This window comes from Rhinoraja longicauda, chromosome 2, assembly GCF_053455715.1.
Source record: "Rhinoraja longicauda isolate Sanriku21f chromosome 2, sRhiLon1.1, whole genome shotgun sequence".
Lineage (NCBI taxonomy): Eukaryota > Metazoa > Chordata > Chondrichthyes > Rajiformes > Arhynchobatidae > Rhinoraja > Rhinoraja longicauda.
In genome coordinates, this window is record NC_135954.1 from 13,446,186 (window position 1) to 13,461,740 (window position 15,555).

Here is a 15,555-nt window from a genome sequence, read left to right on the forward strand (position 1 = left end):
AACAACTAGAGAGCAGTGCTGAGTTACTACCTACCTCCTTGGAGACCTTCCGACTATCTTTGATCAGACTATACTGGACTTTATTTTGCACTAAATGTTATTTAAGTTATTCCCTTTATCCCTGTACACTCTGGATGGCTTGATTGTAATCATGTATGGTCTCTCTGCTGACTGGTTAGCACGCAACAAAAGCTTTTCACTGTAACGGTACATGTGACAATAAACTCAACTCAAACTGTACAATATGAATTAACCCAAGATTATGTGGACGAGTTATAACCAAGTATTAAACTATGTCCACAGTTTTGGAGCTGGTGCAGGTGGGATCTTCCTTGCCTTAAGGTCATAAGGAATAGGAGTAGAATTAGGCCGTTCGGCCCAATAAGTCTACTCTGCCATTCAATCATGGCTGATTTATCTCTCTCTCCTAAACCCATTCTCCTGCCTTCTCCCCATAACCTCTGACACCTGTACTAATCAAGAATCTATTCATCTCTGCCTTAAAAGTATCCACTGACTTGGCCTCGACAGCCGTCTGTGGTAAATAATTCCACAGATTCTTCACCCTCTGACTAAAGAAATTTCTCCTCATCTCCTTCCTAAAAGAAAATATTTTAATTCTGAGGCTATGACCTCTAATCCTAGCCTCTCCCACTAGTGGAAACGTCCTCTCCAAATCCACTCTATCCAAGCCTTTCACTATTCTGTATGTTTCAATGAGGTCCCGCCTCATTCTTCTAAACTCCAGCGAGTACAGGCCCAGTGCCGACAAACGCTCATCATAGGTTAACCTACTCATTCCTGGGATCATTCTTGTAAACCTCCTCTGGACCCTCTCCAGAGCCAGCACATTCTTCCTCCGATATGGTGCCCAGAATTGCTCACAATATTCAAAATGCCTGACCAGCGCCTTATAGAGCCTCAACATTACATCCCTTGTTCTGGATCAGATCCTGGGATCCCACCACACCGGGTCCTAAACAAGGAGAGGGAGGAGCAGCAGGTTTTAGTTGGAATGTATTTTTCACAACTCGGAACAGTTTTCAGGCACAGTGCAAAACTATAATGAAACCACGCATGCAGACATAAAATCGTGCATCATGTTAGAATTGGATAAAAGACGACGGTTATCTTTTTTCTTAACACAAAATTTCATTTTAACATTTATTTTGGCTACAGTTGAACAACAGATCAAACTGAAAACTAAACAATACGTAAAAATGGCTTTCCCGTGCCTTTGTCCACCCCATAAGAAATAAATGCAGTCATAATCTTAGTTTACTTTAGACCACAGACTAACGTCACTGTGACCGTAAGTCCGAAATGTTAAAAAAAGTTGAGAATGAAGACAACCCCACCCACTCAAACAAAATGGTAAAAAAATTACAATCCAGAAGCAGCAATAAGGCATGTACTGCACAGTTTAATTTACAAATGTTTCCAAAATACGGTACATACTATTCTTTAATTTGTTTTTACACCAATAGCATTTGCAGCTATTTTTTTGCATTGAAGAGAGCTGCGTACATAGAAAATTACAATTTTAACCCTCGCCGGAAGAAGGGGGAACATCAACTAACTGTTTAGAGCAAGTTTCATCCAACAGCCTCTATTACTCACTTGTCATCTTATGGTAAAGGAACGTTTCTAAAGGTTGTATCAAGACTGGGCCTTCTCTACACAGAGGTAAAATGACAAAAACAAAAAAACACAACAGTAAGATTTGTCTGCCTCTGATTTTACCAATCGTGCACCGATCCTCTTGAATTGCTCTCGGATTAATATATTAGTTTTTTTTAATTTAGAAAAAAAAGAAAGGTGTCTAAGCCTGAACTAATCAAAGGAGAGAAAAAGAGGCTTTGGTTGCTTGCGCTAAATCACACACCAGTTTCAACTGCTGACTTCAATGACATCAAATGTTCAGAAGCGAATAAAGCTGACAGACAAAGCTCTCATAAGCATTTAGATCCAGCAACCAAAGATGAATTTCTCCACAGAAATGTTTTGTAGCATGGAAATGTCAATGATTCTTCTCTCTCATTAAGAGGCCAACCATTCTTTAAAAGGCAAATAGGAGGAAAAAGCAGAAAGAAAAGTGTATGTCAATGGGAACGAAATGAACATGCCCGCGGCAAGGAGGAAACCCTCTCGTTTTGAAATCTAAAAGAAAGAAAGCACATGTGTAGCTGCCAGCTTTCTGCAGTGCAAAGTTCCTCACTGATCCTTTTGATCCTCTTGTTGAATTCTAAACAACCCACCGTCCCAAATCAGACACGTGTCCATCCCATCGTGCGTGTTCAAGGAGGGCAAAGTGGAAGGAGGATGCTGGGAAACCTCTTGGCCTCTTCCTTCAGGTTTGCCAACAGTATACCGAGCTAAAAACACTGTGCCCACACAAGTCTGGCTGATGCCAAACAACCTTGTACACCAGGTTTAACTTATCTGACGTCATTCGTTTTCATCATCTAAGATTAACCTCACCCTAGCAAAACAAATCGTGAGAAAACCTTCTCCACTGCCCCATTCAAATGGATGGAAAGTACACATGTACAGGCAAAACAAAGAGCAGGGTTCTTTGGTGCAGTTAGCCCATTATCGTTTTTATTTAAAAAAAATTAAATGAAGGATAATATGTACCAATGAGAATTCTGCTGCTACCCCTGGACAGCAGCTCTCTGCCTTGCCAACACAATCAAATGTGGCTCTATAAAACAGGTGCCAATATACAACCAATAGATTTTCGGGGCTGACACTGTCTGAATCTCTTGAGCAATGCATGCAACTCTGTGTTGCAATTGAATCCGATTGCAGGTAAAAGGCAAAGACTGGTTGTCATAGGACAACTGCCTGTTGTCAGGACTGGCAGATGATTTAGTTGGTCTTCCTGTTGGGCCGCTTGCCTTTCTTCAGTGCCAGTTTGTTCTTCACATACCCACGCTTTCTTTTAGAAGTCTAGGGCATAAAGATGAACAGCATTATTAATTTTGTTGCTTTAATGCCCATATATACAGCGCCGCACATTCATTAGAAAATAAAGGCCTTCTTCCAGTCTTGCCACAATTCTTTCTTGGTCAGGGACCGGGGGAAAAGCGATGGAGGTAAAAGGCAGAAGGTTGGCAGAAACGCTAGCCATTTTCTCCCCTCTACGTTCAAATAAAAGTACGAATAATATTCTGTTGAAACACGTCTTGAAAAATCAAAAATAAATAACTGGAGGTGCTTAATTCATATGCATTTAAAAAAAAATCTGGTTTTAAGCACACCCAGGAGTTTCCATAGTACCAAATTTATCAAACTCATTAGTTTCTCCCAGTATCATGTATGAGCGAACTATCACAGTCACAAGTTGAATGGTGTGAGATAAGGTAGCCGTTTATAGGCGCAAAATGTCAATGACAGTTTCATTGATGAGAGAGGAACAAAATCGACCCCCCCCTCCCCCCACCCCAGGGCAAAATACTTCTCCCTACAAAACCCTCGCCCACTGGGGACACAAATGGCACTTGCCCCAGGATAGAGAAGAATGGGAAAAAATTATATCAATGTTTTCTTCACAAGCCAGACTGCATTCAGCAACACACTGGATTTCAGGAACATTTTGGCAACTGAAGCAAGCCATTATTATGTACAAAGTTCAGTTTTTAAAAGCCTACCCCACCTTTTTTGATAAATACTTCTGTTTGGGTATTATGTTAGTTACTCTTGGTTTATGGTCAAGTTTCTCTCTGTTGTCCAGCTTCTTGACTTTGTAAATTCTCACTAGCCAGTGCTCCGAAGTGAAGGCTTCTTCCAGATGCTTGAATTTGATGTCTTTGTTACCAATTTCGGCATTTCTAGTGCGGTCGAACCCTGGAGGTGTTCTGAAATCCAGCTGTAAATCAAAACACTTCTGTGACATTTGCCATATCTCCAAACCCCATTCGTAAGCACTGAGAGTGAGGAGGGAGCCCGCGAGGGAGGTGGGAGCGTCGACAGCTTAGGGGGACCGGCACTGCCGAGAGCTACCCAGTGGGGGCCGTCGAGAACGAAGGTGGGTGTGGTAGGGGGGGGCCGACTGCTGCCATGTGCAGCGGCAGGCCTAGTTTTCTGCTACGAGCAGAAGATAGAAATGTTTGGTAAGCTTTTAATAATTGTCGGCGCTAGACACATCGAAAAGTATCATTGAGACAAATTCAAATTTTTCACCTGGATTCACAAGCATAATCTTGTCTCAAAGTTCCCTTTCTTTTCCAAACGTCTTCAACCAATTAGTTCGCAACACCTTCCTTCTACACCATGCTATAAATCCTTCATTCTAGTTTCTCTGCTAACCACAGAACAGAGCTTGCCTTGGCCAAAGCTTTCAATGACATGCATACGACCAGGACTACTATTTGCTTCCTTTTTGCTCTCTGGATCTTCAAAATGGGCATCCATTCCAAGCACTTTCACCATTAAACATGCCTCAACAAAGCCAGTTCAACTCCTGCAATGACTTTACCACAGCTGGCAAAGCTTCCAGAATCCGACTCTTTCTCAGTTTTCGTCTACATGTCGCCCTTTGCCAATTAGTTTCTCCATGTGTGCCAGCAACATCCACCTTCCGCTGTCAATCTCTGCTCAGCTGGCCTCAACTTTACGTTCTGGATAAGCCAGAGCTATTTTTCTAATGTAATGCTAACTGGTGGGTTTAGAGGTAGGATTTAAAAGGGTTGGAATTAGGGCACCAGTGATTTTAAAGCAGGTAGCGAAGGGTAATGAATGGGGAGCTGATGAGTTTAAAGGAAGTGTGGCAATTAGGGCTTTAGTGGAATTAAAAGGAGCCTGGGAACTGGGACCCCAGTGGGTATAAAGGGAACGTGGGAACTGGGACCCCAGTGGGTTTAGAGGATGTGGGGGAACTGAGACCCCAGTGGGTTTAGAGGGTGTGGGGAACTGGGACCCCAGTGGGTTTAAAGGCAGAGTAGGAACTGGGACCCCAGTGGGTTTAGAGGGTGTGGGGAACTGGGACCCCAGTGGGTTTAAAGGGAGCGTGGGAACTGGGACCCCAGTGGGTTTAGAGGGTGTGGGGGAACTGGGACCCCAGTGGGTTTAGAGGGTGTGGGGGAACTGGGACCCCAGTGCAGGAAACAGAACCGGATATGGTTCGTGCTACATAATTGGCGTTTCAAACAATAACGAAGCAGCGTATCAGAATTTAACTGTACTGAGATTTAATCTGTTGCACTTACCAAAACCAACTCTGCACTAGAATATGTCGTCCCCCCCCGTTTAAACTCATAGTCAACTTCTCAAAAAAGGTACTAGGGAACTGTTCATATTCTTAAACCAGTGAACCGATAATCAAAATACCAGTAGCATTGGAAGTAACAGCATTTATAATCCCCATTCACCTGCATCTCTCCAAATCTGTAATAGGACATCTTGTACATTAGGCAGTTGAGTAATGTTGGCGATCCAGCCTTATCGACACGGAACTCTCCCTGGGGCGTGAAGTAGTCGCTTTCCTAAGGTTGAACATCACAGTTTATTAGCAATGCAGCAGAAGGCCTTTAATTATACGTTTTTTAAACTAAAAGGCATCACTGTACCCGGATATCTTTTGGATGCTCTCCTTCCGCTATCCTGACCATCCAAAGAAACTTGTTGATGTCATCGCCAGAATAGCCGATCACTCCGCCGAATATAATGAGAACATAGTCCACATCCAGACTCCGCATTATCTGATAGGCAGCACTCTCATTGGAGGACATCGCTTTCCCAACCTGAAAGGTAAGCATGCTCAATGTTAGGCAGTCTGAAGAAGGGTCTCCACCCAAAACGTCACCCATTCCTTCTCTCCAGAGATGCTGTCTGACCCGCTTGAGTTAATCCAGCATTTCGTGCCCACCTTCGATTTGAACCAGCATCTGCAAGTTTTGTTTTTCCTTCTATGCTCAATGTTAGACTCCCTTTGTGAAAATGACTGAACACAGCGTGTTTTAAACACTCCTTTTAAATCCACCAGGGCCCTAATTGCCACTCTTCCTTTAAACTCACAGGTTCCCCATTCACACGACTTTTAATCATAGTCAATAAGAAGGGGGAAACTGGATTCCACCAAATTCTATGAAAAGCAGATTACTTTTTTTTTATTTTTAAAGGTGATATTTAGTAAATGGGGAGGATTTAGGGCTCCTCATTTAGGGCTTGGCAAACACTCATTAATGGAAATGACATGTTTTTGCAATGAAGTTGAAATACAACAGGTCGAAAGTCTTGATGTAATAAAAGGTTTTGACAAATCCTTCACCTGTAACATCATGTACAGTTTTAGTTTAGTTTAGAGATGCAGTGCAGAAACAGGCCCTTCACCCCACTGAGTCCGCGCCGACCAGCAATCCCCACACACTAACACTATCCTGCACACACTAGGAACAATTTACAAATTTACCAAAGCCAATTAACCTACAAATCTGTACGTCTTTGGAGTGTGGGAGGAAACAGGAGATCCCGGCAAAAACCCACGCAAGTCACGGCGAGAACGTACAAACTCCGTAAAGACAGCACCCGTAGTCAGGATTGAACCCGGGTCTCTGCCACTGTAATGCTGCGCCACCGTGCCAGACAGTTCTGGTCTCTTCACTCAGGAGGGGAATAGTGGCAGTGAGGCGTAACCAATATTTGTAAACCTGATTCTTGGAAAGAATTGACCGAGTTATGAGGAAAAATTATGTACAATTGATACAGGTCTACACCATGCTATAAATCCTTCATTCTGTGGCAGGTGACATTCACTGAAGGGATATGTGAAATGATTTACTTTAGTAGGATGAATAAGGAGAGTCAATTTAAACTTTATTTAAATTGGTTTAATTATTTTAAACTATAAATTTTAACGCCAATTCAATAATATGGATCGATTGATGGATGTGTGCCAATCTACATTGTTAAAAAGGCACTGTATATCCTGTTTATTGTTGCACTATAAAACGTTTCGGGTCGAGACCCTTCTTCAAACTCTAAAGAGTCACCCATTCCTTCTCTCCAGAGATGCTGCCTGTCCCGCTGAGTTACTCCAGCATTTTGTGTCTACCTTTGGTGTAAACCAGCATCTGCAGTTCCTTCCAACAGATTTGTCCCCTCTGTCATCCGGCTTCTGAACGCTCCTACCACAAACTAGGGTAGTATCTGATTCTCCTCTACCCCATTGCGGACAAAAGACTTTGTCTATGGACCTGATGTGCTACTGAGAACTATATTTTGCACTTTGTATCTTCTCCTTTGCTCTATCTTTGCGCTGGAGTTTGACTTGATTGTATTTATGTACAGTATTATTTGGTCTGATTGGATGGCATGCAAAACGTGCTGTATGTTCCACTGAAAATCTTCCTTTGTACCTTCGGTACACGTACTGGTTTAGGTTTGCTATTGTCACAAGAGATTAAATAGAGATGATTCAAGAGTTATAGGACTTGCAATACTTAAGTGAAGTGACTGGAACTGAGAAAGGTAAATGGAAACTTGTGGGATTTAACCACTATCACAATGAATGAAAACGATGCACATTTCTATAATTAGTAATGCTGATTATAGAATGCTGCATAAAAAGACAGGCAAAGCAAATTCAATAACATCATTCAAAAGAAAGCAAGCTCATGTAAAAGATACGTTTTGCAAGACCACGCAGAAAGAAATAAACTAATTGGGTAACTATATTGAAGAACAATGCTTGTCGAGATATTTCTTACATGTGTGAGAGTACCTGCCTCTACCTCCACCACTCTCTCACCGGGCAGAGCATGTCAGATTTCTACCACTGACTAAAAACTCCACCTAAAAACAACTCAATTAGCATGAGAGGGTTTCATACAAAGGAAGCCCTGCTGATCATCTATGCCCTGACGACATGTAGAAATAAAGAACTGTAAATGCTGGTTAATACACAAGAGGAAACAAAATGCTGGAGTAACTCAGCGGGTTAGGCAGCATCTCGAGAGAACATGGACAGTTGACGTTTCTGGTCGAGACCCTTCTTCAGACTTCAGGTTGAAGAAGGGTCTCAACACGAATTGTCACCTATCCACGTTTTCTGGAGATGCTGCCTGACCTGCTGAGTTACCCCTGCACTTTGTGCCCGTTTATGCATTGGCGACGTGAGGCACAGTAAGCCAAATATCTCCTAATGTGCTGGTGCAGTCCATGATTCTATGAACATGCATTTAATGCACCTTTTGTGACTTAAAAGACATTGGTCTTTAAATATTTTGCGATCAATTTACTTTTAAAGCGTGGCTATTATTGAGAGATGGTGGGGACTTGGGTCAAACAAGAATGCCGCTCCTGCAAGTAAACGAACCTAAAGATTCACTTTTTCTTAAGATGAACTCCCTGGACCAATCTGCAGCTCCTTGGGCTACTTACCAGTGCAATATGGCTGTTGTTCCACGTGTTATTGTCTACTAGTGTTGTCCGATTTGCCATTCCTGCAATCTGATACCCGTAATCCCACCAAGACATCACTCGAACATGGTCATCTGTATTTTGTCGCAGCCAATAATATGCCTCACGGAAATCATCCAGGATGTTGCGTGTTCTTTTTTCAAAATAAATGTTAAAATTATTATACCAATATGCATTTCAAATTAGACATGTAGAGAACTTCAAAATATTCAAAACTTCAACAAATATACAGCTCTCTATCAACAGTTTACAACATTTTTTTTTTTTTTTTTTTTAAGTCCTTGGTATACGTGACAATAAACAACTAAAGCTGGGACTTTTTCCCTTGCAGCAAAGGAGGTTCATGTTCAAAAGACACAGGAGCAGATTAGGCCATTTGGCCAATCAAGTCTATTCCACCATTCAATCACGGATGATCTACCTTTCCCTCTCAATCCCATTCTCCTGCCTTCTCCCTGTAACCTAGGATACCCTTACTAATCAAGAATTATTATGACCTTATGCTTTATAAAATTATAAGGAGTATAGATAGGGTAGAAGATCACAGACTTTTTCCCCAGGGATGGAAGTTCATAAATTGTAGGAGCAGAATTATGCCATTCGGCCCATCAAGTCTACTCCATCATTCATTTGCAGCTGATCTGTCTTTCCCTCTCAACCCCATTCTCAGTCCTTTTTCCCATAACCCCTGACACCCCTACTAATTAAGAATCTGTCATCCTGCTCTTTAAAAATACGCAATGACTTGGCTTCCACAGCCACCAATGGCAATGAATTCCAGATTCACCACCTTCTGACTATTCTGAGGCTATGGCCTCTAGTCCTAGACTCTTTCACCAGTGGAAACATCCAGTTTCCCAGGCCTTTCACTATTCTAAATCTAAGTCGAAAACTAGAGTACAGATTTAAAGTGAGAGGGGAATGAAGTTAAGAAGTCTGAGCTGCAGGTTTTCCCATGCAGAGGATGGTAGGTAGACAGAACCACCTGCTGGAGGAGCTCGTACAGTCAGGTAACAAAACAAGGTTTAAAATAAATGTGGACATTTACATTGATAAGAAATAATGCCATTAAGCTGGAAAGACTACAGTGAAGATTTACGAAAATGTTGCTGGGACTTGAGAGCCTGAACTATAGGGGGAAGATTGTGTAAGGCAGCATTTTATTCCTTGGAGCATAGAAGGATAAGGTGTGACCTTATGGAGGTGTATAAAATCGCAAAGGGAATTGAACAAGTGAATGTACAGAGTATTCAATCCAGGGTAGGGGAAATCAAGAACGAGAGAGCATAGGTTTATGGTGAGAGGGGAAAGATATAATAAAAACCTGAGGGGCAACTTTTTCATACAGAGGGTATGTGAAACGAACTGCCGTGAGGGAGTTAAGGTAGATACATTGCAACATTTAAGACGCTCGGACAAATACATGGATAGGGAAAGGGTTAGAGGGATATGGACAGGCAAACAAGGACTAGCTTATATGGGGCATCTTGGTTGGCATGGACAAATTGGGCCAAAGGGCCAGTTTCCGTGCTGTATGACTCTATGAAAGATTAAAAGGATAGAGCCTAAACACAGGCAAATAGAATTAGCTCAAATAGGTGTTTTGATTGACATGGATGTATTGGGTCAAAGGGATTCTTTCTGGACGTATAACTCCATGAATCTACAATGCCATGAGATACTTAAAATGATTACATCTTGGGTGACTCCTTACCCTGGGGATACAATGGATTCGTATTAGCGTTTGGCATTTATCTGCTCCAAAAGGTTGCTGGACAATAAAATGTTCAGAAGAAAGAACAACAGAAGAAAGAACAAGACAATACATAAAGTTGTATTCCAAGGCTAAAGAATGCATCACCACTGGCTCCACAAAATGTTCTTAATTAATTACAACCACAAAATGTCAACAATTTATGTCTCCGTTTTATTTTGTGGAATACCAGAAATCCCCATGGGTAGTAATGATTTGAAACAATACCTTACGTATAAAAATGCTATATTTTTTCAATGCTACTAATGAAATATTGATCGTAACTCAAGCCAAAATGTAATTGAGAAAAAAAAAATCAATTAACAAAATATAAAAATAATTGAAATAAACGAATTTCCTACCCATCGTTATTGTATGATGCCAGGACAACGCTGGGGCTTGAGTAGGCATTGCTTGTAACCCAGGTACAGTGCACAGCGAACATCATTAATAACATCAGCATCAGCATGGTAACAATACTCTTGATATTCGGACCTAGTCCCTCTTCCGTCTTCTCCTGTTCAGACACATGCTTTCTCACCTTACCCGCCTATGGGGAATCATTGAGACAGACTGTCAGATTTTTTTTCTTCCAAAAAATGTCACATTGAACGTTAAGACAAAGCAATTTCAGTTATATCATTTCACACATTTTCCACTTCTTACGACAGACGGCAAAAGAGTAACCTAAAAATTATTTCGCAGACAAGGAAAACAATGCTTTAAGTAAAATCTATTAGAATAATTTATACAGCAAATGCTGTTCTATCCAATTTAAATAATAAAATGGAATGCTCAGAACAAATGGGCACAACAGTAGTTGGGAGAGACTTCTCTGGAAGAATACAAAGCAAATGCTGCAATGAGATAAAGTCAACTTGAATCTGCAATGCCAGCTGTGAATTGTTTAGAGAAGGTTTTAACAAATGAGTGCATACCAAGCAGAGCAAGATAAAGCTTGGCAAGTGTGATCTGCAGTTGATGCCACATTTGTGCTTAAATACCGAATCCATTCGCTATGGATGGATAATGAAAGATATACCATGCAGAACTGAGTCTTTTGCATTATCATATCATATCATATCATATATATACAGCCGGAAACAGGCCTTTTCGGCCCTCCAAGTCCGTGCCGCCCAGTGATCCCCGTACATTAACACTATCCTACACCCACTAGGGACAATTTTTTACATCTACCCAGCCAATTAACCTACATACCTGTACGTCTTTGGAGTGTGGGAGGAAACCGAAGATCTCGGAGAAAACCCACGCAGGTCACGGGGAGAACGTACAAACTCCTTACAGTGCAGCACCCGTAGTCAGGATCGAACCTGAGTCTCCGGCGCTGCATTCGCTGTAAAGCAGCAACTCTACCGCTGCGCTACCGTGCCGCGCTATGCAAGCAATAAGTAACTTGAACGTTCATAAGTGTTTGAAATGTCTTCTGACTGACTTGCTCAAAGCTATCAAACCATTTCTTAAATGGTAAAGTTTGAGGGGAACAGACTTTAATGTGGGGCTTTAATGTGGGCACCATAAGTAGATGAGATCATAAAAATAGGACCCCAGCAGCCTTTCCAGGAACACAGATGTTCGGATGCACCTCCTTTAACTTCATGTATTGTATCATATTTCATATATCCTTATCTCACGGCCTTTGTCCTCCCATATACCGATTAAACCCTCCTTCACCTGTATCCAATTATCACTTGCCTGGCTTAGTCCCGGCCCCGCGTAATTTCTCTCTTCCAGGCCACAATCAGTCTGATAAAGGGCCCCGATCCAAAACATCACCTATCCATGCCCCCCAGAGATGATGACTGACCCACTGGGTTACTACAGCACCTTATCTTTTCTTTCATAAAAAATAAAGCAGATTGCTTGAAAATTGTATTTGATACTATGAGAAGATATTACACATTCAGGACCTCAACTGAGTCATTGTTGGAACATTGTATGCAATTTTGAGTGTTCCATTAGAGGAGGAATATGGACACGTTGGCATAAGCGCATGTAGATTCATTAGGACGTTGGTGCTTCTGAACAAGGACTTGCTTCATTTTGGCTTTCCTTTCACAAGAGTATTAAAGAATGACTTCGTGAAGGTCTACGTAATGTAAAGAGGGAAAATAGTGATATGTGATCTCTATAGGTTAGCAACAGCCGAACAAATATGCACCGATATACACCGATCAGCCAAAACATTATGACCACTGACAGGTGAAGTGAATAACATTCGTTATCTTGTTACAATGGAACCTGTCAAGGGGTGGGATATATTAGGCGCCCAAGGCTCATCGATGCCCGAGGGCAATGAACTCTATCCTGTCTGGTCAGAACCGACTGCGGGAAGACAAGAAGCCGGTGGAGGGAGTGTGATGCTCTGGGCAATGTTCTGTTGGGAAACCCTGGGTCCGGCCATTCATGTGGACGTCAATTTAACACGTGTCACCTACCTAAACATCGTTGCAGACCAGGTACACCTCTTCATGACAATGGTATTCCCTGATGGCAGTGGCCTCTTTCAGCAGGATAATGTGCCCTGCCACACTGCACACATTGTTCGGGAATGGTTTGAGGAACATGATGAAGTGTTCACGGTGTTGCCCTGGGCTCCAAACTCTCCAGATCTCATTCCGATTGAGCATCTGTGGGATGTGCTGGATCGACAAGTCGGATTCACAGCGGCTCCACCTCACAACTTACAGGACTTGAAGGATCTGCTGCTAATGTTTTGGTGCCAGATACCACAGGACACCTTCAGGGGTCTTGTAGAGTCCATGCCTTGGCGGGTCGGTGCTGTTTTGGCGGCACACAGAGGACCAACGGCATATTAGGCAGGTGGTTATAATGTTTTGGCTGATCGGTGTATATCACTCGCAAAAGTAAGAGGAAAGGTCCTTTACACACATCATGGCTGGCTTGTGGAATTCTCCATTGTACGCCATTGTCCATAAATTATTCTAAGAGGGAAGAGATGATGAACCATGTGCTAAGTGCTCCATCTTGTCAGCTCTGCACCAAACTCCTGAAATATTCCTGATAAAGCATGCATCCCCAAACTTTGATTCTGCATAAAATGGTTCATCTTTAAATAAAAATTCAAAAAGACAGGTACATCGAAAAATGGCAAGCCTCAGGGAAGTTTAATGAACACAAGGCTACTCCATTATTTGTGCTTCTTTCTCTTTACATCAAAAAAAAAAAAAAGTGCCTTCTTTAAACCCAACACCGATGTACTTCTGGAATTATAAAAAAACCAACAGATGTTGGTATATCCACAGCTGCCTCGCTGGCAGCAAAGAAAGTTTTAGATGTTTGACAGCAGGAACTCGGCAGAAACTTGCATCTAGTGGTATCATGGGAACATATTCATCTGCGTCCCTTATCCTTACCTTGTCATAGAGATTGCCAGAATTCCTCTTATCATCTTCATCGCTGCTGTCTTCAACAGGTGGACTTTCCCTCTGCGTGTCATCACCCAGGTAGTGTTCAAAGACGTTGGAGAAAGCAATGGCAGACAGCATGCAGACAACTGGTGTGAGAGTCAGCATCAGGCGTACCATGACTCCAGCAAAATAAACAGCACTGATTGCATAAAGGGCAACTGTGGACAGATTAGATTCCCAGTGTTAGCTAATGGTTCTCACTTTCACAACGGTTCATCAAAAATCACAGCAGGGTCTTGATCGGTTGGGCAGATGGGCTAAACATAGAAAATAGGTGCAGGAGTAGGCCATTCGGCCCTTCGAGCCTGCACCGCCATTCAATATGATCATGGCTGATCATCCAACTCAGTATCCCGTACCTGCCTTCTCTCCATACCCCCTGATCCCTTTAGCCACAAGGGCCACATCTAACTCAATCTAACACATCTAACTAAGGAATGGTTAATGGAGTTTAATACAGCCAAGTGGGAGATGTTGCATTTTGGAAAGTCAAACCAGGGCAGGACCTTCACAGTGACTGCCAGGGCTCTGGTGAGTGTTGTAGAGCACAGGGATCTAGCAATGCAGGTCCATAGTTTCTTGAAAGTGGCGTCACGGACTGGAAGGATGGGCAAGAAGGCTTTTGGCACATTGGCCTTCATCAGTCAGAGTAATGAGTAAACAATACGATAGACCTTTATTTATCCCAGGAGGGAAATTGATCTGCCAACAGTCATAAAAACACAAAATACATGAAATTAAAGTGACAGGTGGAAAGGATTGGGGATGTGCAAAGATTGGGAGGGGCGGGGTCAGTCTCAGTCTACCCCACAACAGAGGGGGGAGGAGTTGTACAATTTGATAGCCACAGGGAAGAAGGATCTCCTGTGGCATTCTGTCCTGCATCTTGGTGGAACCAAGTTGGAAGGTTATGTTACAGTTGTACAAAATATTGGTGAGGCCATATTTTTGGTATTATGTTCAGTTTCGATTACCCTGTTATAGGAAAAATGTTGCTAAGCTGGAAAGGATGCAGAGAAGACTTACGAGGATGTTGCCTGGAATCAAAGGCCTGAGCTATTGAAAGAGGTTAAGCAGGCTGAGCCTTTATTCCTTGGAGCGCAGGACGATCAGTGGTGATCTTATAGAGGTGTGTATAAGATTATGAGAGGAATAGATAGGGTAAATGCAGAAGTGTCTTTTACGTAGAGTAGGCAAATCGAGATCAGAGGACATTGGTTTTGGGTGGGAGGGGGGAACATTTTGTTTTACATAATGGGATGGTAGGTATATGGAACAAGCTGCCAGAGGACATAGTTGAGGCAGATATTATAACATTGATTAAAATATAATTGGACAGGTACATGGATAGGATAGGTTTAGAAGGATATGGGCTAAACACAGGCAGGTGAAACTAGTGTAAGTGGGGGATGTTGGTCAGCGTCGACAAGTTGGGCCGAAAGATGTTATAAAAGTGAAATTCTACAATGTCACAAAAGTGAAAACAAGTCCATCCTTTTTCCCTCCCAAAGTCAGTGCTTGAAAAAGTCATCACCCTTGGTCACTAACATGGAATGTAAAGGAACCGCAATGTATATAGAAATAAATTTGAGTTCATTTTGCTAGTTTGCAAATGCACATGCCTACATGGGCTATTCTCCAAATTCACACGCTGGTATTTCGTTTTTTTTTAGATTTAGAGATACAGCGCGGAAACAGGCCCTTCGGCCCACCGGGTCCGCGCCGCCCAGCGATCCCCGCACATTAACACTATCCTACACACACTAGGGACAATTTTTACATTTGCCCAGCCAATTAACCTACATACCTGTACGTCTTTGGAGTGTGGGAGGAAACCGAAGATCTCGGAGAAAACCCACACAGGTCACGGGGAGAACGCACAAACTCCGTACAGACGGCGCCCGTAGTCAGGATCGAACCTGAGTCTCCGGC

At 42.4% G+C, this 15,555-nt stretch overlaps 1 protein-coding gene across 1 annotated transcript in view; it reads right to left on the reverse strand.

The window, feature by feature from the left end:
• Nucleotides 1–1,175: 1,175 nt before the first annotated feature.
• Nucleotides 1,176–15,555, reverse strand: part of stt3b (STT3 oligosaccharyltransferase complex catalytic subunit B) — a 94,467-nt gene continuing 80,087 nt past the window's right edge. The window contains exons 10-16 of the mRNA XM_078415120.1: nucleotides 13,570–13,781; nucleotides 10,537–10,724; nucleotides 8,383–8,554; nucleotides 5,571–5,744; nucleotides 5,373–5,486; nucleotides 3,659–3,871; nucleotides 1,176–2,952 (exon numbers count right to left, since the gene is read on the reverse strand). Coding sequence (XP_078271246.1) covers nucleotides 2,872–2,952; nucleotides 3,659–3,871; nucleotides 5,373–5,486; nucleotides 5,571–5,744; nucleotides 8,383–8,554; nucleotides 10,537–10,724; nucleotides 13,570–13,781 — 1,154 coding nt within the window. The 3' untranslated portion in view covers nucleotides 1,176–2,871. The remainder of the gene's footprint in view (nucleotides 2,953–3,658; nucleotides 3,872–5,372; nucleotides 5,487–5,570; nucleotides 5,745–8,382; nucleotides 8,555–10,536; nucleotides 10,725–13,569; nucleotides 13,782–15,555) is intronic.